The sequence below is a fragment of the Sus scrofa genome, chromosome 14, assembly GCF_054392235.1.
Source record: "Sus scrofa isolate SSC_HxYL_T2T_F1_AM1 chromosome 14, Sscrofa_HxYL_maternal_Yorkshire_Landrace_v2.0, whole genome shotgun sequence".
Taxonomy (NCBI): domain Eukaryota; kingdom Metazoa; phylum Chordata; class Mammalia; order Artiodactyla; family Suidae; genus Sus; species Sus scrofa.
Window position 1 is genome coordinate 66,577,679 of NC_139396.1, and position 23,149 is coordinate 66,600,827.

Consider the following 23,149-nt stretch of genomic DNA (forward strand, 5'->3'; position numbering starts at 1 on the left):
TCTAAATGATAGGTTCTTGTTTTAGTGCCATGTATTGAAAATACTGTCCTTTCTCCAATGGAAATACCTTGGCACCCTTTATTGAAAATCAGCCATATAGTCTTGGCTCTTTTCTCTAAATGTATTTCTTGTTTATATGTCAAAACCACATAGTTTTATTTACTATAGCTGTAAAGTAAATTTTGAAGGCAAATTTTCAAGTCTGCTTTGACTTCTCTAGGTTCTTTGCATTTCCAAATAAATTTTAACTTGTCAATTTCTAATAAAAAGTCTACAGTATTTTCATTACAATTGTGTTGACTCTTGATAATTTTGAGAATTAACATCTTAACAATACTGAGTTCCATCCATGAACATTTCATCTCTTAATTTATGTCTTTCATTTTTCTCAGCAATGTTTTGTCATTTTCAATATGGAAACCTTACTTGCCTTTTGTTAAACTTATCCCTAAATGTTTTTTAATCAGCTTTATTGAGGGATAGTCTGTACATTATGAACTGTGCCCAATTTAACTATGGAGATCAGTGTGTCTAAAATCATTTTATGTTTATCGACATAATGGTAAACAATTTGTTTTAATTTTTTCTTCACCTGTTTGTTGCTAGTATATAGAAGTATTTTGTATTTACATTTGGTCGTGATGTCACTTAAAATCCTTTATTCTTGAGGACTACCTAGTCTTTATTTTTTCTTTATAATATTGGCTCATTTAAGAAACCAGACCAGTCCACTGTACATACAAATAAATTAAAAATATATTAAAATTTCATGTCCTCAGTCACACCATATTTTGGCTGCTGAATTGGACAGCATAGATCTTCATCATTGCAGGAAATACTGAAAAGCATTCTATGTGGAGTTCCTGCTGTGTGCAGCTGGTTAAAGATCTGGCATTGTCTCTGTGGCAGCACAGGTTTGATCCCTGGCCTGGCCCAGTGGGTTAAAAAATTAGCATTGCCACAGCTGTTGTAGAGGCCCAGGAACTTCCATGTGCTGCAGGTGTAGCCAAAAAAAAGAAAGAAAAGCACTGTGTGAAGTGATGGGGTAGCCCCACCTCCTGGATATACCTCATCCTTTTATGGTGTTGGAGCACTCATTCTAATAATTTCTGTGTATTTACAGATAAGTTAGAAAGTTATATACATATAACATTGAAAACTGAAAGTTACATTCATATATTTAAAAGCTTAACTAAACGCAGATTACACTTTTATTTCAGGTCCTTATGAAATAAAAGTGTCATAATGATGCAGTGTCCTTTGTACTGCATTACGCAAGACTGAGAATTGACCGCTAGATTTTGCAACATGGATGTAGCTATTGATCTTCAGGTGAGGGCAAAAGCTTGATTTGAGGGAGTGGTTCAAGGGAGAAGAGGAGTAGAACTGGTGACATTGAGTACAGAGCAGTCATTTTGTTCTGAAAGGAGCGGAGAAGTGGCATGTTCACAGGATGGGAGTATGAGGCCATGGTGGAGAGCTTATAGCACTTTAATGTGCTGATAGGAATGATTCACCTGAGAGGAAAAATCTGACAGTGCAAGAGAGAGAGGGAAAATTATTGACATGCTGTCTTTCAGTGGCAAGAGAGAGTGGGTCTGGCAAGTGGAGGTGTTGTCAGTGGTAGAGAGGGGACCAGGGGCTCCACCCACAGTGATAGGAGGGTGGGCTAAGCCGTAAGAAGGGACACAGGATTCTCTTCTGATGAACTCTATTATTTACTACCAGAGGTTATAAGGGAACCTCACTGTATGCCCAGACTTCTGTATTTTATGTGTTCTTTCATAAATGTGTCTTATCCCCTTCCTGACATTTATTTATTTTATATTATTTTTTTAAAGGCCACCCCCACAGCATACAGAAGTTCCTGGGCTGCAGCTGCAACTTATGCCACAGTTCTGGCAACACTGGATCCTTTAGCCCACTCTGCCAGGCTGAGGATCAAACCCATACCTGCACAGCGTCCTAAGCCACTACAGATTCTTAACCCACTGCTGTACCACAGAAGGAACCCCCCCTCCACTGCCCCAAAGAGGGAAGGAAACCCCTTTGCTGTCATTTCTATCTTCAGTTTACCTGGCTTTACAGCCTTCTTTCCTGCTGTAATTTATATCAGACGTTCAAACATTCACAAGTAAGGCTGTTAAATCAAGAGGAAAAAAAGTCCATTTCAGTTAACCCAGGTGGGAAGTAACTGAATGTCAGAGTAGAGAGTAGCCTGGCACTCTCTACTTGGAGACGTTCTTTGCTCCTCAAGGTGCCTTTGCATCTGTTCTTTTCTCCTTTCTCTACTGCTGGCTTCTTTGCTCACTCAGTTTTTGCTCCTCTGTGACTCTGGCCCACACATGGCCATGCTGGCCTCAGTTTCCATCATTACCTTTTGGCTTTGGCTTAGCTGCAGAGACCAGATAGAGACCTGGATTGAATTCATGAGATAAGGAATCTGATTGCAGGGGCTTTTCCTACGGTTCTGACCTCTCACAGGATTGGTGGCCCTGATCGGGCCTCATCAGCTGCAGCCAGAAGAGCCGAGTCCTACATAGGACATCTCTGCCTCCTTAAGCTTTGTCATCCTTCAGGCTGAGCCAAGGCAGTTCTTAGCAGGGGCAGCGGTGGGGAGGCACAGGGATTGGCATTTTCGTTCATCAAGCTCTTTGGATTAGTTATAATATAGGAGAGAATGGCATCTAATTAAAGTGCACAAACTTTATAAACTTTTAGCATCTATTTTAACCTTTCTGTTGTTTGTTATTGTCTAGATTATATTTATCACAGCAAACCCTCAGCAAGTATTTGTGGAATGAATGACTTTTCACATGACAGATGAAAACTGCCTCCTTTTTTCTTAATTACCTATTAGTTTTATTTTACATCTGCATTTTTGGTTCAAAATGAAAATGGCTACAGTTCAGAAAGCGCTGTATCTGGAAAAAAAAAAAAAATCAGAGTTTTGGCAGAATGTTGCCAAGCAGATCAGAATTCAAACTCATTTACCTGTCCCAGTTAACTAAGGGGAGAGACTTTGAGTTCTGCTACAGAGATTTTAAGTTATTTTAGAACTTTGTATTTAATATAAATATATTGAGGCCATTTATATATTTAAGAACATTATCGTTCCCTGAAACCAAAATGCATAATTGCTACAAATCTAATAAATATCTTGAGATTGGATGCAAATTCATTTGGGAGGCAAAATGTTTCCTTAATGCCAACATGTCCTTTTAATGTATTTCAATCCAGATGTTTTGGCCTCATTTGCTGGAGTGGGTGCAGCATGAGTCTGTCAATTCCCTGCTGTTTGCCATTATTTAGTACTATTAGAGGCTGTACACATGCACACTCATTGGGAAAGTTGAAGGAAGGCTTTAAATTGAGAAAGGTACCAAGCTGTGGTTCCTGCCCAGAATTCCTGAGGTTACAAACAGCAAAACAAAGTGACTATAAATAAAGCATTAGAATACTAATATTAAAAAGCACCACAGTAGCTAAGGGCAGTCTTGGTGGTACATGTCTTTCTTATTAGCTGTCAGTCAAGGTCCCTAACACACAACCAAATCTTCACTAAGGGCCAGTCTCTCCTTCTAGGGAAGCATCTAACTATGCATGTATTCCACAATTGGATATGCAAATTCTTGAGCATTAACAGATAACATAAATTATATTTCCTCAGGTATTAGAGACCACACTTGTGCTCAAAAATCCCTGCATAGGGATTGTATTAACCTTGCATCCTTAGATCTGTTCTATAGATTATCGTATTAAAGTCAGTTTCTACAGTAATGATAGTATATCAGTTCTCACACTGTTTCTTAAATAGTAAAATTGCTTGGAATTTCCCTTACATTGACTGACATAGGTAAATGTTTCATTGGTTTTGGCGGGGGGGGGGGGGGGAGGTTTAGGGCCACACCTGCGACATATGGAAGTTCCCAGGCTAGGGATCAAATCCGAGCTGCAGCTGCTGGCCTGTGCCACAGCCACGCCAGATCCAAGACGCATCTGCAGCCTATGCCCCAGCTTGCACCAACGCCAGATCCTTAATCGACTGAGCAAGGCCAAGGATCAAACCTGCATCCTCATGGATACTAGTCAGGTTCTTAACCCACTGAGCCACAAAGGGAACTCTTCATTGTTCTTATAATAGGAGTGTAGTAGATTTGCTTCTTATCTAATTACAAAGTAATCCAAAATTCAGCACTCCAGTTCTCAGGGTGGGAATGTTCTCCATCATTTAGTGCTGATTGGTTTTCCGTATGTAAATATGTTTATAGATGCCTTTTAGGGCCAGAGCTGTGGCCTTCAGGAATGCCATGTCCATGTTCATCAGTAAAGACTTAAGCTCTAGTGACTAATACGTAGATCCACTTTGATTCTGTGTTTTTGTAGTTTTTAAAAACATCAGGATTTAATGGCCAATATTTTATTTAGGATTTTTATGTCTGGGTTCGTAAATGAAATGGGCCTATCCTTTTCTTACACCATCTATTGATTCTAGAATTAAAAGTACCATCATGGGGTGCTTTAATATATTTTCTTATTTTTATATTTTCTTAAACAATTTGAAAATACAGACTATCTCTGGTCCCTGAAAATTTGGTGAAGTATATGTAAAATCTTCTGGGCCTGTATTTTATGGAGAGTTGGATGAAGGACAAGAGGTTGTGATCACCATTTTCATTTTATGGGCTCTATTCCTTTTTGTGCCAGAGCTTTTAAAATTTTTTCTAAAAGTACTTACCTAATTTGTTGTTGTATAGTTGCTAATGACATCTTTCACTCATTCTTAAATTCCTTATGACATAGTCCGTATGTAGTACTTTGCAGTTGATTTGTTTACTGCTCCTGATTCTGATTTCTCGCTTCCCTCCCAGCCTTGGCACCACTCTCGTGTATCTGAGGTCCACCATTCCCTGCACTTCTAGGTTCCTCAACTGTGCATGTATGCCTAAAACATACTAGGTGGTGTTTTGCATTTTCCACAGTTCCTCAATTGTGCATGTATGCCTAAAACATACTAGGTGGTGTTTTGCATTTTCCACATATTGGCATAAAGGTGTTTATAGTATTTATTAATTTCTGCTGCATCTTTAGTTATATCCATTTTTCCTTCCTTTTTGTTTTCTCTTTCTCTGACACACACACAATATCAACCTTCCCAGAAATTTGTATATTTGTCATCTTGATCTTCTCTATTGTCTTTTTTTTTTTTTTTTCCTGTTTTCAATCTTTCCCTTCTTTTCTCTCTGGGTTTGTTATAACTTTTTGGACCAGTCATCTAGGTCAGTGGGGTTATTCTTTTCTCACATGCTGAGGCACACTCGTATCACAGAACTGGCCATTTAGGGCCACATCTCTCCTCATTGATTGGGGCTTAAACAATTACATATTTAAAATTAACCTTGGAAATTCCTTTTGTGGCTCAGTGGGTTAAGAACCTGTGTAGTCTCCATAAGTCTGTGGGTTCCATCCCTGGCCTTGCTCAGTGGGTTAAGGATCTAGCGTTGCCATGAGCAATGCAGGATCCAAGCCTCGTCAGTGACCCACACCGCAGCTTATGGCAGTGCTGAATCCTTTAACCCACTGAGCAAGCCAGGGATTGAATCCTCGTCCTCATGGATACCAGTCAGGTTTGTTACTACTGAGCTACAACAGGAACTCCTCAGTCACATTTTTAAAATTTATTTCTCCTCCACTAACTGGTTTGGTATAGTCCTAATTTTTGTATGTGATTATGCATATTTAATTTACTCTAAAGATCTACTCTTCCAAATAACACTTTAACTTCCCTGTTTTACATATTATTGTGCAATATTTTAAATTTTTATTGCTACGTAAATAAGATATTACTCTTTTTATACAATCAGTATTTGTTTTGATTTTTTTTTCACATTCACCTAGTTCTTTTTGTCTTTTTGCTATTTCTTGGGCCGCTCTCGCGGCATATGGAGGTTCCCAGGCTAGGGGTCCAATCGGAGCTGTAGCCACCGGCCTACGCCAGAGCCACAGCAACGCGGGATCCGAGCCGCGTCTGCAACCTACACCACAGCTCACGGCAACGCCGGATCGTCAACCCACTGAGCAAGGGCAGGGACCGAACCCGCAACCTCATGGTTCCTAGTCGGATTCGTTAACCACTGCGCCATGACGGGAACTCCGACATTCACCTAGTTCTTTGTTCATTATTTCTTCATGCATCTCAGACTTTTTCCTTTCTGAAGTACAGCTGACCTTTGAACAACATGAGGGTTGGGGCACCAAACCTTTGCACAGTCAAAAATCTGCATGTAAATTATAGCCTGCCCTCTTCATATGTGATTACTCATGGTTCCTCTGCATCTGCAGATTCAACTGTAGTATTTACTACTGAAAAAGCACATACACCTGCACAGTTCAAACTCATTGTTCAAGGGTCAGCCGTACTTCCTTTGAAGACTCTTTTAGATAGAGGGATCTGGTGGTAATGAACTCTGTTTTTGTTTGTCTAACACTAACATAATTGTAGAATTTTCTGTTCTCCAACAGAGAATATCGGAAACACTTAGCCATCTAAATCACACCACCAATAGGCACCCGTGCCTCAGGGCTAGAGAAGCCGTGTGCGGGTTAGCTCTGCTGTGTACTTTCTCTGGCTCTCGGCAAATGTGAGGCCATAGTGTATTTATAAGGATAAACCTCAGGGAGTTCCCTGGTGGCTCAGCCAGTTAAAAATCCAGCATTGTCACTGCTGCGGCTTGGTCACTGCTGTGGTGCAGGTTTGATCCCTGACTCAGGAATTTCCATATGCTGTGGCACTTGTGAGTACAGCCAAAAAAAAAGAGGATAAATGTCACACAGAAACACATGCTTATTAATGACACGTGACCACTCTGTACTGCAAAGAAACCTAGAAAATGTGGAACATGCATAGAAAATGATTCAGATACAGCACTTAAAACCAAGGGAATTCATGCTTTAATAGACACTGAAATCACAAAGGAAGGCCAAGTGCCTTAGCAATCTCAATAAAAATATGAAGTTCTTTTTACATGGTAAATTTCATAATATAAAAAGTTTAATGCCATCTGGAAACTAATTTACAAAAAAAAAGCCCACATAGGCCAAAGATGGCTAACACTGCATACAAAGGGCATGAGTGCCAAGTGGGGGAAACGTCTGGGGGGGGGCAAGGTGACCACACATATCCTTACATGGAACATCTTTGACGGAACTGGCACAAACAATGGCCCAGTTCACAAACCACATGTACAATTATTTAGGTAAAACAATGAAATATATGATGAAAATTATACAGTTTTCAGGTTCATTCTGTCTACTTACTGAAAGCAAACCAAATTACTGTGTGGTATTTTTTTTCTAGCCTGAACTGAAACTACCGCAGTGACGGTTCTCCTTGTGGGGTGGACAGGCACTGTGCCGGGACCTTACTGCAGTGACTACCTACTGAGATTCACTGGACAGACGAGAGCACCATGAGGACAGTGAGTGCAGCACATCTCCTGCCAAGACTCAGAACCAGCAGTGTGGACCAGGAATCTTTTCTGATGGACAGAGGTGAGAACTTTTTCGTTTTACTACACACCAATACCAATATGCATCAGATGTCAGCTTTAGTAGCTAACTTTCATCTTGGTATATCAACATAGTTAAGATCAGTGAAGTGGTTGTGTAGTTCACTGGTGAGAATTAAGACAGTCTACTGCTTTGATTTGTGGTCAGAAGGTTTCTAGAGAGGAAGATTTTATTGCTTGTATTCAATGTATTTGCATCTGATGGAGTAGAGTAGGGGCAGGGCATTCCAGTTTCCTGAGCTGAAAAATAATATCCAATGCTATCTGCATACAGTGAGAAAAAATACTTTTGTACAGTTCACCCACACCCATCAGCTCCAAGTGGGGCAGAGAGCTGAGGAGAGTGCAGGAGTCATTTGCTTCCATCCACATGGCTCAGGTTCCCACAACCTGACACTCACTTGCCCTAGATTTTAGAAACAAACATTATGCTAATTGTGTTTTTTGTCACCTATATCAGGAGTCAGCAAACTTTTTCTTAAAAGGCTAGATATTTTAGGCTTTGTGGACCAAGAGATAAAATCAAGACTATTAATTAGGTACTTATAAATATTTTAAAATGTAAAGTCCATTCCTAGCTCATGGCTGTAAAAATCCAGGCCTCTGAACAGATTTAGCCTGTGGGTCATCGTTTGCCAAACCCTGATGTGTGCAAAGAAATCTTTGAATTATACAATCTCACATAATTTTTAAGTGCATACTTTGTTCAAGGTAGCCTGAAAATTTACTTTGATTTTACATCCATCTCACTTGTGTAGAAAACCCCAAGACTGACAGTAAACATAAAGAAGCGGTGACTCTACAGTGATTTTTGGATTGATCCTAATATTTCATCATCTTTGCTTTTCCTTCATTGAAGCTTGTATCTAGGACCAAAAAAAGTTGTATATTCCATTTGGCTTTTCAACATGAAACCTACAAGAACAAATGTAGTTAGGACTAAAACCAGCTTAGAGTACACAAGTCCTCCTGGCCGGCTTGGAAACCACGGGAAGCAGTCTGGGTGGTGGAGGGTGTGCACTAGAGGTGGGCAGACGGGCTGCACCCTCATCCCCAGGGATGGAGCACAGACCCCAGGCCTTTCCTCCAGGGCTCCTTGGCACTTGGGAAAGAGGCTGAGAGTTGCTGAGAAAAGAACAGCCTAACTATCTACATATGGATTCAGAAATTTACGTTGAGGTTTATTTCTTGGTATTGAGGACCTGATTTTGCTATCTAAATGCACAGTGCTATATAAACTTGGCTTTTGTTTGCTACACTGGTATTTTCATTACCATTTATAAAAGACATAAAGACAATCTCATAGTTGCTTGCTTCTTTATAAAGTATTTCTCTTCCAGTGTTGGGATCAGGGTTAGAATGGGATATCCTTACTGTTTGCTCTTATCAACATGGCTATTGGGTTAAACACAAAAACTTCCATGGTATATATAGCTCAGGAGAGTAACGTAAATTGAATAAATATTATCCTTTCCTCTTTTCAGAGTACAGTGAGGAACAGGGCAGGTGGTCAGTGCATGTTTATCAAGTGAGATCCTACCCAAGGTTAAAAACTCTCCCTGGGGGTCTCGATGTTAGTGTCCCTCCTGCCAGGCCCCTCACGTCCACCTCTGTGCTGCTGGTGTCCGGAACAAGTGTGATACACCTCAGTGAGGATGGTAAGGTTTCAGTTTTAGAATTACCTAAAAGAGGCTTGTATAAATTATCCAACTAAACTTAGTAACATATGATTTTCAGCATTTCATTTCTTCATTAAAAAAAGTTAATGGTTACCCCCTACCTGGACTATTCTTTTGTCTTGTCCCAGCTGACAACAATTTCAGTGAACTGTTAGAGCTACAGGAAAAGTCCCTTTTTCCACCCGTGACAACGCTTTCAGGAATATGTTTCCCTGTTCAACAATAATTCAGATGTATATTTGAGCAGAAGGGACACTGAAGTCTTCTGTGGGCAGGGAGCAAGGGGTGCCAGTCACAACTAAGCCAGAGTCCAAATGCAGCTCATAGGACGGGTGCTGGGACCGTGGGAACCTGGCAGCAGGTTTGATAGAAGGGTTTTAGAAGCCTGGAGCTGGGAAAAGAATAAAATTAAGCAGCTATTAAAAGGAATAGGAGCTGGAAGGCTAGATTCTGATTAAATCTACTTAGCCATGGGGATTTTTTGTTGTTGTTGTTGTTGCTAGTAAGGAAACTGAATAATTTCAAACTCCCCCCCCCCCAAACTTGACAATTACTTACTGATGACTATTCAAAATTTGATACTTTAAAAAACTTTTTGAGCTTTTAAAAATAATAGCTATAAATGCAAAGTACTATTGATAATAAAACCAAGTTGTTTGTTCACGTACAAAAAAGGTCAGTAATGTTTTAAAAGCACAAAGTTGCATTTTAAATCACAATTGCATAGTTCTAAAATGCCTGGATAAGAGTTACATAAATTTCTTAAGAAAATTCAAGTTTGGTTGACAGTGGGGCCCCAGGGACATTTGTAGAACTCAACAGAGCAGAGTTCAGGATGGAAGCACTGTTTCGAAGTGAATTATTGCATTGTTACTGTGATGTTACAATATCGTGAGACCAAAACTGCTATAATTTAAAAATCATTGGCATTTTTAAAACCAGTATCCTGTTTTTGGCTACTATAACACCACTTTCATGTAGAATTCAACTTAGATTTTATATATCCCACTCCCAACCAGCACCCGAAAGCCTTAAAAAAGCTCTATTTGTATTTCTGTGTATAAAAGGTACTGCATATATACCTTCTAGCAAAATATGTGCTCCCTTTCCTCTCCCCACCCCAGAACCATGACCGTTTTTGTATAAAAATCCTGTTGAAGAATCACATCAATGATGAGAAGCAGGGAGTTCAAAGGTAAACATTTGGTGAAGTGTGTAGAAAATTCCAACCCCACAGAGGTCCTGGCTTTTGGTGAATCTGGTCTAGAGCCCCAGAGGAGCCACCAGCATGTGTGTGGCATCTGGGCGTGGTGGTGCCCTGTGCCCAGAAACACACCCACGCTGGATGACCACACTCACAAGGAGCAGGCCAAGGGCATGCGGAGACCCGGGCTGCACTCCGAGACGGTATCGGTGGGCAGAAAAGTTGCTTTAACATTTAGAGGAAGGAAAAAATCTTCCTGGGGACAAAAACTTGTAGCCGTTGCCAGAAGGAAGTCTCAGAGGGCGTGTGGGAGCTGCGGCTGGAGGGCCAGCGGGCAGCGGCAGGGTGCTCAGCGAGGTGGTCTCCGCGTGCCAGTGTCCATTGGGAGGGGCTTTTTGAGGCATTTCTCCATGTTGCTTCGAGGGTAGCTCCTTGAGTTCCAGCTTGTCTACTGCTTCCTCCTTCTTGTTGTGCCGAGGTGACAAGTTTAACAGACTGAGGACATCTCTTTTGGACGTCATCGTGCCAGGGGTCCCCCGGAATATTTTCACAGGTCCCGTGGACTGCTGGGGTGTGCTCTGCCAAAACATCTTCAGGTTGTGGACAGCCTGCACCTTTTCGTCAATGGCTGCCATTTTCAGTTTGTCTATGTCAGGAGCATCAGCTGGACTCGAGCGAGCAGAACCAGCTGAGGAATAGGACAGAGCTGGGGACGGTGCGCTGCCAGCTGGAGACTGGTGGCCCGAGCTCGGGGACATGTTCCTTGGTGATTTGGAAATGTGAGCACTGTATGGAGAGCTGGGATACTTCAGCTTAAAGAGAGGCTGGTCGGTCAGGGAAGCCTGGGAGTCAGAGCCGGGAGATGGCCGGCTGCTGTGCTGGCTCGGGCTTTCCTTGATGGACGCCTCTGAGGCGGTAGGGCTGCTGTATCCTGAACTCACCTTGGGCAGGGAAGAGCTTCTGGCTGGGGGCTTTGGTTTGCTAGTAACTGGTGATGGCTGACTCTTCTGGTGGGAGAGGGCAGGCCTGCTGAATGCACTCGTCTCTGACGCTCTGAAGACAGCAGCACCATTGGGCACGGAGATACCATCTTCAGGATTAGTACCCTTGCCTTGCCCACCGCCCCTCTGCAGGCGCTCCACTGCAATGAGATGACTTTGTGTCTCCTCTAGGATCTTCTGGGCCAATTCTTGTGGATCAAGCTTTGGGTTGCTTTCTTCTTGAGATTTCACAGTACTATCTGTTTCTGTGCTAGACTGATCTGACTCTCCTGTGTCTGAACTTGCTAGTTTTCCAACCTTTTGGAAGGGTGAGTTTGGGCTAGGAATCAGAGTCATTTTAACTGGAGAATTTGGAGTGCTTATGCTCCCCTTGGAGCTCACCAAAACTTTCCCTCCGGATGTCCCGACTCGGGACTGTTTGTGATCTGGTGAGAAGCGAGTCTTTCTGTTTTCTTGGTAGGCCGCCAAAGGCTCAGTGCTGATGATGGAAAACCCTTCGTATTCTTCTTCATCTTTGCTGCCTGCAGGGCGGGTCTGGGGGGACAGCTGGCTCCGAGGCAGGGTGGCTCTCTGTGGGTAGGCATTCTTGGACCGGTCGTAGTCCTGCCGTCCTCGGGGACCACCGCCTTCTGACCCACCCTCAGGCTTGGAGACAAAGCTCATTGAGGAGGCGATGGAACTCAGACTGTACACAGAGATGGCGTCGGAGGCTATGCTCTCTGCACCAGTGGGAGAGAAGGGAGGATGTTGGTAGCCCAAAGGCAGAGTGTTGGAAACAGACTGGGCTGAGGCCAGAGACTCCAGGGAGGACGAGCTGTCAAGGCTGAGGCGCTTGGGCAGCTCAGTGGAATCTAGGACAAAGCATAAGCACCCAAAGAGCAGTTAGAATTCTTTTCTTTCTTTCTTTCTTTCTTTTCTTTTTTTTTTTTTTTTTTTTTTTTGGCTGTTTGGGGCCACACCTCAGCATGTGGAAGTTCCCAGGCTAGGGGTCAAATTGGAGCTGCCAGCCTACACCACAGCATCTCAGGATCTGAGCTGCATCTATGACCCTCCACCGCAGCTCATGGCAACACCAGATCCTTAACCCACTGAGTGAGGCCGGGGATCTAACCCACATCCTCATGGATACTGGTCGGATTCATTTCCACTGCACCACAATGGGAATGTCAGAATTCTGTCTGGTTTTGATTTTTCTTTCTCAAGCATTCTTATATGCATAGAAGCAAAGAATTCTGCAAATGCTTATACACAATTCGAATTTATCTCACAGTCCTGAAAAACACAGTCCTGTGGGAAAAAGTAAATCTTAGACAGGAGACAAAAACACCCTAGGAGAGCCCACAGCCCCACCCCCTACAGACCCCACCATGGTACCCATCTCTACTCTGCGCCCTATCTCATGAAACCCCATGTGGGTCCCTGCTCTAGGCAGGGCAGTCGCACATCCCTGTCTTGAACCCACACCTGCCACCCCTTCCAGCTATGGCCCCATCGCCCCACATCCCAGCAGCCTCCTCGGGAGTCATTTTCACTCCTCCAGCCTCTCCCGACCTGCTCCCGACCCACCCCAGCCAGGCATTCATCCTCCTCAGCGCACAGGAAGGTCACCAGTGGTCACCACCAGGTCCAGTGTTTGCTGCTTAGTTCTTCACAGTCGATCATACCCAGCCCTCACGGACTGATCCTCCTCATCTCTGTAACCTCTGACCCCTGGAGTGCCCACAGGACGCGGTCCTCTTCCCCTCGGACCTGTGTGAACGTTTATACCTCCACACCAAATTTGTATAACCCGCTGCCTGTAAAGGTGTCCAGTGGATATTTCAAAACCGAACGTGTTTGGGAGCTCCCATCATGGCTCAGTGGAAATGAATCTGATTAGTATCCATGAAGATTTGGGCCTCGCTCAGTGTGTTAAAGGATCCAGCGTTGCCACAAGCTGTGGTGTAGGTCACAGATGTGGCTCAGATCCAGCATTGCTGTGGCTATGGTGTAGGCCAACAACTGTAGCTCCAATTCGACCCCTAGCCTGGGAACTTCCATCTGCCGCAGATGCAGCCCTAAAAAGATCAAAAAAGAAAAAAAAATGAACATGTTCAAGATGGAACACAGACCCATTGCTCCTGCCACTTTCAAGGTCTCAGCAAAGGTGGTCCCATTCTGGCAGCTGTTCCCAAAAAGCAAGGTATTGCCTTTGACCCTCTCTCTGAGCACATTCATCAATAGATCCTGTTGGCTGCCTTCAAACCTTAGCCACCATCCCAGCCAGCCCCTTGACAACATCGAGCAGGCTGGGATATGGGCACCACCGTCCTTCCTCACCTCTGCCCTGCTGCCCTCACTTCCTAGTCCCTTAACCTGCACAATTTTCTTCAGAGCGTGTGACGGTACCTCATCTGATGTATTTTCATCATAAATTCCCTGAGAGCAGGGAGTTTCTGTTTACTGGAACATTCCCGAACACACAGCAGTGTTCGTTCACATAATTGTTCCCCTTCCCACCCCATAACCAGGTTCATGTACATGGCTCCTGAGGGCCTTTGGGGATCTCTTACCAAAGAGTGCGAGCAGGGCCTGGAGTGCAAAGTGCATGGTTCGTCGATTGGCTTGTTTCCCAGTTTTCAGGATTACTTCCTCCTGACCAACTTCACAGAGATCAAAACCTAGAGAAACGAAAAACAAACACCTGCTTTCTTAGGGAAGATCCCACATTCTGAAAAGGATAAGCACTGTAGGGCTCCTCACACAGTTTTGTAGAACCTCAACAAGCCCCACCTGGGCCCCCACATGCCCATGACTCCCACTTGGCTGTGTGTGGACCTCTGTCCCTTTGTAGAGCACCGGCTGCTTTCGTGCCCCAAACTGCATCCTCCAAAGAGAAGGGATGGAGTTAGAAGGCTCATTAACACTTGTTCTTTTGCAGAGTAGTCCACTTAAAGATGGCTTTCCAGGACAGATAAACACTGACTCCTCCATTCTGCCCTGCGTCCAATACTTAAAGGTTGGTGCAGGGGAAGGTGGAAGCTTTTCAAGGGCAAAGAGAGTGTCTTTGACTCCACACATAGTGTTTGCCACCAAGGGCTTTGAGGTAAGCCCTCGCCGATGCTGCAGAATCTGCCCTCTTGGCTGAACTGCTCTGCAGGGACACTCCATGGTGCTCTGCCCAAGCCCAGGTGGCTGCTCTTGAGTCTACTGCCCTAATGAGAGAGGGACCTCCTGAGCAGGAAACTGCCCCACAAGCTGTTGCCCACAGCACTTAGACTTGTCGGGAGCCACTACCAAGACACCCAGCATATCTCCCAGGAAGAGTGCAGGAGGAAGACGCCAAACACAGATTCTCTGGCCAGCTCTGCATCCGCAGATGGTGCCACCAAGCATGCAACATCTTCGCTCACGTTCTCAGCAGATCACTGAGCTCTGCTTGAAACAGAGCAGACACTGGGTCCTGATGGCCCCAGGGGCAGGGCCCTGTGATCCCAGGCCCTTTCCCTCCTCTGACCTCACAGTGTCCCAACAACAGGGACCCATGGTGCTCAACGCGTGACAGACAGCACTTGACAAATGAGAAATCTTTGTCTTTTTTTATTCTTAAAGATTCTGATGATGGCCTGACACTGTCATTCCTTGAGGAATCAGATTCAGTAGAGCAGCCACTCAGCATTCTGGTTGCTGTGTGACATTTTCCCCTCAGAACTCTGAACAGTTCCTAAAAATAACAGGAAGGACCTAGAGGGCTTGGTATTTAGAAAACAAATAGCTAATAATATAAATGTAATGTGTTAGTTAGAAACCTCTATTTATCAAAGGTTGCTGGTTGCTGCAGTAGAGCTGAGTTCTCTAAATAAGCAGCAGCCCTGTGATGGGTCATGATGGTGCTGAGGACCAGAGCAGGGGCGCTTCTCCAATCTCCGTCCAAAAGATGTAAAGATTAGACTTGCCCCTTGAGTATCAGTGGGACTTGGAAAGTATAGAGACATTAGGAGCATCAAGGAAAATCACCAGAGAGCACCAGTGACACACCTGCCAGAGGGGCTTGGGAAACAGCCCTTCCACAGGTGGGGAAGCTGGCTCGGCCACACCCAAGGGGCGCTGAGGTCCTGCATGAGGACGAGGCTTTTCCTTTATACAGAAAGGCCTTTGATTCATTCTTGCCTCACCCTGCAGCCTGTCATGGAAGTCAGGAGACCCATCCTGGGTGTGGACCTGGCCTTTCTCACCCATGCTTCATTTGCTCCTGACTACATTTATTTAGATAATAAATTTATTTATCACAAGAGACTGTTTTAAGTCTAAAGAAAACAAGCAACGGCTACAAATTATAAAGACTGTCAAAGCACCTGTTCACAGGGGATATGGAGCCCCTGCAGGGCTGCGTGGGTTTCCCCCTTAATCTCGAAACAAATGGAGCCATCCCCAAGTTGAGGTGGGCTGGGAAGGGTCATCCATAAATGGGCTAGAAAAGATGGCCCAACACTGAATGGAAGACTTCACAAGCAGGAGAAAAATTCCCTAAAAAGGAATCCCTGCCCTGCCACGTTGCTGGCTGATTCCTGTACCAGTGAATTCATGTCAACTTCCAGAGGCTCCCAGCTCCCTCACGTTAAAAACCAAAGGCTTTCTTTCCACTGGCCTCACGAGCGCAGAATCTGCCTCAGACACCCTTGGGTCCCCTGAACCACCAAACAGGCCTCAGGCTCGGGCTCACCAACAGCTCTTCCCTCTGCCTGGATCTTTCATCCTGAAAACATCCACAGGTTCTCTGGGCCTGCCCGGCTCCCCGCTCCTCACCCCCCAGCCAGTCCCTGTGACCCCGATGCTTCTGTCATGGCGTTCCTGCACCTTCTGAGGTGTTCCCCATAGATTAGCTTTTTCTGAGTCTGTTGCCTTTCCCCACTGGTATGTAAACCCCAAGCTGCTGCATCCCCAGCGCCTGGACACTGCCCACATAACAGGTATTCAAAAACAGCATGTGGAGTGAATGGCTCTCCAGCAAGTCTCACAGACACTTAAGTGGGGCAAGAGGAGAGCCGCTTAGCCTCTTGAGTGTTTTATCAGCAAATGCACTGTGGTAAGTAGCGTCAGGAGTGGCCTCAGCTGCGTTACAGTGTTTGAAAGGGAAAAGTGTCCTGGATTGAACAGGGATCCTAGAATCTGCAATTCAAGATCCACATGATCAAATAAAAAGTGGTTTCAATTGTATTTTTTTTTTCTGTCCAGTTCTAGCCAGTAATAAAGACTAATATTGAAATAATTATTTCATGACTATTTAATCACTGCCTGACTCCCAAGAGCACTGGAATCTAGCAGATTCATTTTAGCACCATGAGTACAAATAGGAAAGAGGAAATCATAACATAGGAAACTGGGACAAAGCTGGAAGGCCATCTGGAAAATTGTGTTAAAGCAATTGTGTTAAAGTCTTTGCATTAACTATTTTTAAGTAATAAACTAAGAAAACACTAAGACCCCCTAAGAGTCTAGCAACTATACCCAAGAGAAAGTAAGAGAAAAACAGGTTTTTAAAAAATGGAATGAAGCCTACCTAGAGCTGCCAGGAATTCATGACATCCTGGGAGCCGCCACAGCTGGACACTGATGGAGACCTGGATGGGGGCCGATGCAAAATCCTGCTCCTTCTCACCGGCCTGCAGCTGCACCAGCACCTGGTGGAGCTGATGGGGAGAGCGTCAGCACCCACCGTGTCTGCCCCCCACCCAGGATTTGTCCCCACGTTACTCTTGTGCCACCTGGCATTGTCATCACTAATGACCTGACTCATGGGTAGCACATGAGATTCTCTTCAGTGCCTCCATGCCTATCCTATTGTCCTCTGTGTGGAGCCCCAGGGCCAGCCCACAGGGCTTCTGCTTCCAGCCTCTTCCCTCTCACACCAGCCATGGGGCCGCCAGCACAGGAGGGGGCTTGGGGCTAGAAGAGGAATGGGCATCTCCCGGACACAACCTGTTGAGCGTGTGAGCCCACCCAAGGCCTTGCATGGGTTCACAATATGTTGCTCATTTAAAGTCACTTCTGCCCCTGCTGTTTTCAGGGGACTTGACAGGTAAATCAAGAACACAGAAGGGTGGAGCAGGAAAGGGGGAGCCAGAGCAGAGGAGGGGGCAGGCTGCCTCAGCCAGTGGCACAGCCCCCAGCCTGAGCGCATGTTGGCGAGACAGCAGTGCCGGGGCCATTGGGACGGGCGGGTTGAGGGGCTCACCTGACGACAGTGCTACTTAGAGTGATACTCACCATTCCAACCATATTTTTAACAGCCTTCGGCCAGCAGATTATAAGAAAAAGGAAGAAAAAGAGAGAGAAAGAAGAGAGTTTAGACTCAAGCACAGGTTGTTATGCAACACAAGCTGATCATTGCTGAGGAAGCGCCACACCAGGCCCGCGGCTCTGACCCGGAGGGGAGAGGAGCAAGAGTCAGCAGGGACACACAGGAAGATGCACAGCCATGTCCAGGCCAGAGGCACTTGGGTGAAGGGCTCGGGGTCAGATGGGCCCTGCCCTTCTCGCCAGCAGAGGCATATAAAGGCCACTCCATAGAGTAGTCTGCAGTTTAAGAGTGACTCGGAAATGCCCACGGTCCACTTCCCTGTGAGGTCTCTGTGCTGCCACCAAAAGCAAGAAATTAAGCAGCTGGTTTTTTGGACTCTTCAGCCTTGCCCTGCAAATGTAACTCTTACTTTTGGTAGAGCACAGGCTTCTAGCCCTCCTGGCTTCAGGATGTTCAAGTGTCCTCCTGATTCTGTTCAACAAGCAGATCTAACATACTTACTACAAAAGAAACAGTGAAGGGGCCAGATCAGTGAGCTATCTTCCAATCAAGGTTGGAAACCACCCCAGGTAGGGGGAGGTCCCAGGCACCACTCTAATTTAAGAGGCTAATCCAAGATGGAGCAGCTTTATGTCCACATAGAAACATTTCTACCTAACATGAAATCTAATAAGTACAATGTATATTTATCAAATTATTATAGTCCAAGATGACTAGAGAAAGATGCTCTGTGCCCTTCAGGGGGACTAGGCCATCCAGACCCACACTGGCCACTAGGAAGATCAGAAGCTCTGAGACCAGGTTGGAAAGGGCCTACGCAATGCTAAGGGTTGGAAACCTCTAATTCCCTGAGTTAGATCTACATTCTTCCTAAAAGAAAGCACTTCTTAAAAGTCTGCTACACCATCTATTTCATGAGACATGCTTTTGTGTTCACTGCTGTGCCTCAGCTGTTTTGTTTGAGGCAAGGGTCATACTTTGACCTGAGAATAAGCATTGGAACACCTATAGCTGCCTTGACCAGCTGGCCCTACACTTGCTGACTTAGGGAGGGTAACTGTAAGACTTGTCAGCAGAAAAAGTTGGTGATTTGGGATGATGAGGTGCAGGCCACTGAGTGGAGGGTTCAGGAAATTCCCTGAGACCACAGGTGACTGGGACTCTGTGAGCATCCTCTGAAGGTCCTACCACTCTTGGGACTCAGCACCCAGACAGGACACTGTGAGAACTGCACCTGTGGGTGGGGGTGGTCTACTCCCAGCCCTCACTCTCATGACAAAGACTGAAAAAGGCAGTGAGACTGCATCCCATCCAGGTTTCTAGTTCGGGCCAAATCACGGTCTTTCCGGCTCTGCACAGCCCTCAGGTCTGGGCTCAGCTGTCCTGGCTCTACTCACCCGACTGATGAGCTGCTCGCCTGTCTCCGAGGCAGTGATGAGCTTGCACAGGGCTTGGAGGGCAGGGTTGGGCAAACCTGAACCGAGAAGAAGGCAGGTATTATCCAGAAGGGCCTCTCTGCCATCCCAGGGGAATGTACTCCCAAACACTTGGCATTGGTGGCCTTTTCAAAGGCCTAGGACAGCCAGGTATGTGTCTGTGTCTGACTTGCAACAAGCCAATGGTCTCTGGGAAAGGCAGTGGAGGCAGGGGCCATCCCAACACTGCTCTGTCTTCCGGGTGTGCAGTCACATCCCCTCCGACTGGAGCACAAAGGGCAACCCTGAGCATCTCCCCCGCTTGACCCCTGGGATCGGCCACATAGCTCTGTCCTACCTGAAGCTTCTGATTAAATGTTAACAGCCACTACTGTTTACCCAGCATGACATTGTGTCACCTCAGGAAGAGGCAGAGCTGCAGCAGAGGGATGTGTTACCATCAGAGATGGAAACATCATGTCAAGAGCACCCATTTTCCCCAAGTCGGGGAGTCTGTCTGAAATGTCAATATCTCTCAGGACACCCTTGCTCCCCCCACCCTCTGAGACCCAGCCGGGACCACCTCTCACCCAGCAGGGACTGGATGGTGCTACTGCACTGCTGGAGCCGATCACCCGGGTCGGAGGTTGGGAAGAAGACAGCTGCTGGCAGGCCGCTGGCTGGGGGGTCCAGCCGGAAGCCCACAGCAGTGAGGAGGGCCTGCCAGCCAGGGATGCCACCCACTTTGTTCTCCACGCTCTGCTGGGACGTATACATGGCGTTGCGCTGCCCATTCTGAATGCGCTGCAGGGACTTCTCCACCTGGAAGGGAGGGGGAGTGAGGCCCCACTCTGCTCAGGGTTTTCTCTCCTGGTGCTTTAGGGAGACACAAAGCCCCTGTATGAAGCTGTGCAGGGCAGATTGCTGCCAACGGGTGCCCAGGCCTGAAGACCATAAATTGCAGCAGTGCTGGCTTCTGGCAAGGAAACATGCATAGGGAGGGGCTGCACCACCAGAGCCAGTGAGGGCTGTACGGCTTGAAAGAGTCCCGTGCTTTCCCTAAGCTGACTAAGCTCCACTCCACAGACACTGAAGTGATCTGTCTGAACCAGACTCTGGCCAGAAGGGACCTGACCCCAGCCCTCCCCATCACTGGGAGAAACCTTCAGGCATTGGGGAACCCCTGTTGCCCCATGCATGTCACACACACCAAGCTGTGCCCGCCATGGAGCCTTTGTACCCCATGCCTCTGACTCATCCTTCATACTGTAGCACTGGCCTCCGGAACCTGCATCTCCCCTTGCACCATCAAGGCCTAAACCAGTGCCTGCATGTGTGGGCAGAGTTCATCCAGGTAAGGACCACCTTAGCTCTCCTATGGAGTGCTGCAGGCAGCATAGGTCCTCATGTCTGGCCCAAGAGCTGTCAGGTTTCAGGCCCCAGCATGCTGCTGCCTTGTTCCCACACTGGGCTTTCTTTTAGGCCTGAGAAAACCTCCTTGAGGCAGAGGAGCCAAGAAGGGTCTGTGACTGAGCCCTCACTGGAGATCCCCAGAGCTGCCTAGGCAGCGTTTGTCTCACTGAGTGGACATGCCCACCCAGAAGCCAGCCCCACCTCGGTGCCAGGTCCCTCAGAACCCTTCGCCTGGTCCTCCCTCTGTGCACCCCTGAGCTGCAAGGTGGTCCCAGGCGGCTGTTTGCCTTGGTGCGGTGTGGCTGTCCACCTGGGCTGGTCTTTCTGGCATGGAATTCCAAGAAAGCTAATAATTGTAAGTTATTTGAAGCTGCCTTTCAGATTGTCAAAGTGAAAGAGTGGAGCAAATTTTATGTCACTGTTTCCTGGCTTGATTTATAACCCTTAAATCCTATAGACAGTGGCAAGGGTATACTCTCGCCTGGGCCCCACCACAGGCAGGGTCGGGCTTGGACTTTTCTTCCAACTGAGTTTTAGTGGAAGGCCAGTGCCACCTGACTCTACAGTAAATACCAGCTCTCAGCTGCTGGGGCCATATTGTGTGCCAGCTACTCACCTTTTCTCTAACTCATGCTAACTTCGAAAAGGTCCTGTTATCCCTCTTCCATGTGAATTAGGTGAGGCTCAGAGCAGGATGGCTGTGGTGAGGCCCCGCCCCAGGTCCCCCCTCAGCTGCCCCCCGCCCCCAGCATCTGGGTGAGGATGGCTGCAGCCATCAGTGTGACACCACACACCTCGCCCACCACTCAGACCAACTGGCTCGACCCACCTGCCCAGACCCCTCCAGCCTCACCCCTCTGGCCACATCCTGTGAGGGGCCACACCCCTTACCAGGTGCAGCAGCACTCGCAGGGCATCCCGAGCGCGCTCTGGGTGCTGGAGGATCTCCGTGAGGGCCTGGCCAATGAGCGAGGAGGGACTGTTGAGCTTCACGTCATTCCCGATGAGCACGAACCCTGTGGGGAGCACAGGAGCCACCTCAGAGCTGCCCTCACCAGCCCGGGTTGGTCCTGCAGCTCCTCCAAACCAGAAAGAGGGGCCTGCCTGGGCCAGTGGCTCCACAGCCTAGACTCGGACATCCAGCTCACTGGGGCAATTTGACATCCTTGGTCCCCTCCCTTTTAAGAATCAAGACTGTTTAACTGTTCAGTAAGTGGACGGCACTGTTTTGCTGTGAGAGCAGCTCAGGAAGGTGTGGTTGCTTTCCTGCTGCACAGTGAGCAAGGGCAGGAAAAGGCTGTGTGGCCCAACACCCTCCCTGACCACCATCCTAAGGAATGATCTGCCTTGTTTTCCTTGGAATTCATCTAGTCTGTCTGGAACAGGCGGCGGGGGGGTGGGGATGTGCTTGACTCCCCATGCCCATGGTTCCTCCCCCAGCACCCACTTCCTTAAGTAGGGCCAGCAACTTTAGGACCAACCTTCCCCCCAGGTAATGGAGGGAAAGGGTTGTCTAAGGACCAATGAGCCAAAGCAGTTTTAGGGTAACAGGGCAGTATCTTGAAACACTATTTTCAGAACAAAGTTGACTTTTATATTGTCTGTCACTAAAACAGTGACACAAATACCACATCCTTGAGCTCGCTGGGAAGAGGGGAAGGTGGTTCTGCAGAGACAGTGGGAGGCCTTATCAGGAATAAGGGACCAAGCACAGAGGATGGGTCCCCACAAACCCTGTGGTACATGCTGTGGGACCATGCAGGGCTCATGGTCCCTTCTGATTCCTGTGAACAGACATGTGCTGAGAACGCTTGTGGAAACCACAGGCATCACCTCTGACTTCTGCATCTCCTGGCAGCAGAAGCAGTTTAGCAAGAGCCGGGCCCAAACCCTCAGCCCCCTGCCTTGCAGAAAGAGGGACAGCCACGAGGTGAGGGCTGCCGAAGAGCAGGCCTTTTGGACCAACAATGTTTCTCTTCAGCCACATGAGGAAACAGGATAGGTTCTGTTTTGTGGGTTTGGGTTTTTTTGTTTGTTTTCAGTCTTTTTACGGCCACACCCGCAATATATGGAGATTCCCAGGCTAGAGGTCAAATCAGCTACAGCTGCTGACCTACACCACAGCTCACAGCAACACTGCCTCCTTTAACCCAATGAGCAAGGCCGGGGATCAAACCCTCGTCCTCATGGATACTAGTCGGATTTGTAACCTGCTAAGCCACATTAGAATACCTGTTCAAAAACCACTGTAGGTGTGTTGTGTCTGAAGTAAACCCATGTTTCATTTTTCAGCAGCGTGGCTTGCCCACTGGTACCAGCGTGTAGCTGCAGACAACTCGGTTCTGTGCCTGGGGCAGCCTTCATGGGCTCCTGTTTGCTGGCTGCAGAGCCTGGAACACCATGGCCCTGCTTCAGGGTTCACCTGCCTTTGTGGTACCAACATCACCAGCCTACATCAGCTGGATTTATTCTGAGAGGAATAGTAAGGCAAAAGACATTTCATTCTCAATTTTTAAATTTAGGTGTGAATGGTGTATTTTTGCCATTAAAACAATAAAGTGTAAATGTTTGAAAATAGTATTTTTGGTG

General features: G+C 46.7%; 1 protein-coding gene and 1 long non-coding RNA gene across 18 annotated transcripts in view; one reads left to right on the top strand and one right to left on the bottom strand.

Annotated features, from left to right (window-relative positions):
- Positions 1-23,149, top strand: part of LOC110256863 (uncharacterized) — a 93,072-nt gene that overhangs the window by 60,695 nt on the left and 9,228 nt on the right. For 4 of the 10 annotated variants that reach the window (XR_002338912.2, XR_014825875.1, XR_014825876.1 and 1 more), the window contains exons 2-3: positions 7,358-7,551; positions 22,853-23,042. This is a non-coding gene — a long non-coding RNA (uncharacterized LOC110256863). Of the gene's footprint in view, positions 1-7,357; positions 12,420-13,477; positions 20,502-20,629; positions 23,141-23,149 lie in introns of those variants that run through there. The other 6 variants (XR_014825878.1, XR_002338910.2, XR_014825880.1 and 3 more) reach the window with 5 other exon arrangements.
- The window catches only part of TTC28 (tetratricopeptide repeat domain 28), a 609,616-nt gene continuing 593,395 nt past the window's right edge, over positions 6,929-23,149 (bottom strand). For 4 of the 8 annotated variants that reach the window (XM_021074051.2, XM_084993544.1, XM_084993548.1 and 1 more), the window contains 7 exons: positions 21,452-21,576; positions 19,738-19,969; positions 19,130-19,206; positions 17,699-17,722; positions 16,992-17,121; positions 14,005-14,112; positions 6,929-12,303 (listed from right to left, as the gene is read on the bottom strand). In XM_021074051.2, the coding sequence (XP_020929710.2) occupies positions 10,679-12,303; positions 14,005-14,112; positions 16,992-17,121; positions 17,699-17,722; positions 19,130-19,206; positions 19,738-19,969; positions 21,452-21,576 (2,321 nt within the window). In that variant the 3' untranslated portion in view covers positions 6,929-10,678. The remainder of the gene's footprint in view (positions 12,304-14,004; positions 14,113-16,991; positions 17,122-17,698; positions 17,723-19,129; positions 19,207-19,737; positions 19,970-21,451; positions 21,577-23,149) is intronic. The other 4 variants (XM_084993547.1, XM_084993545.1, XM_084993549.1 and 1 more) reach the window with 1 other exon arrangement.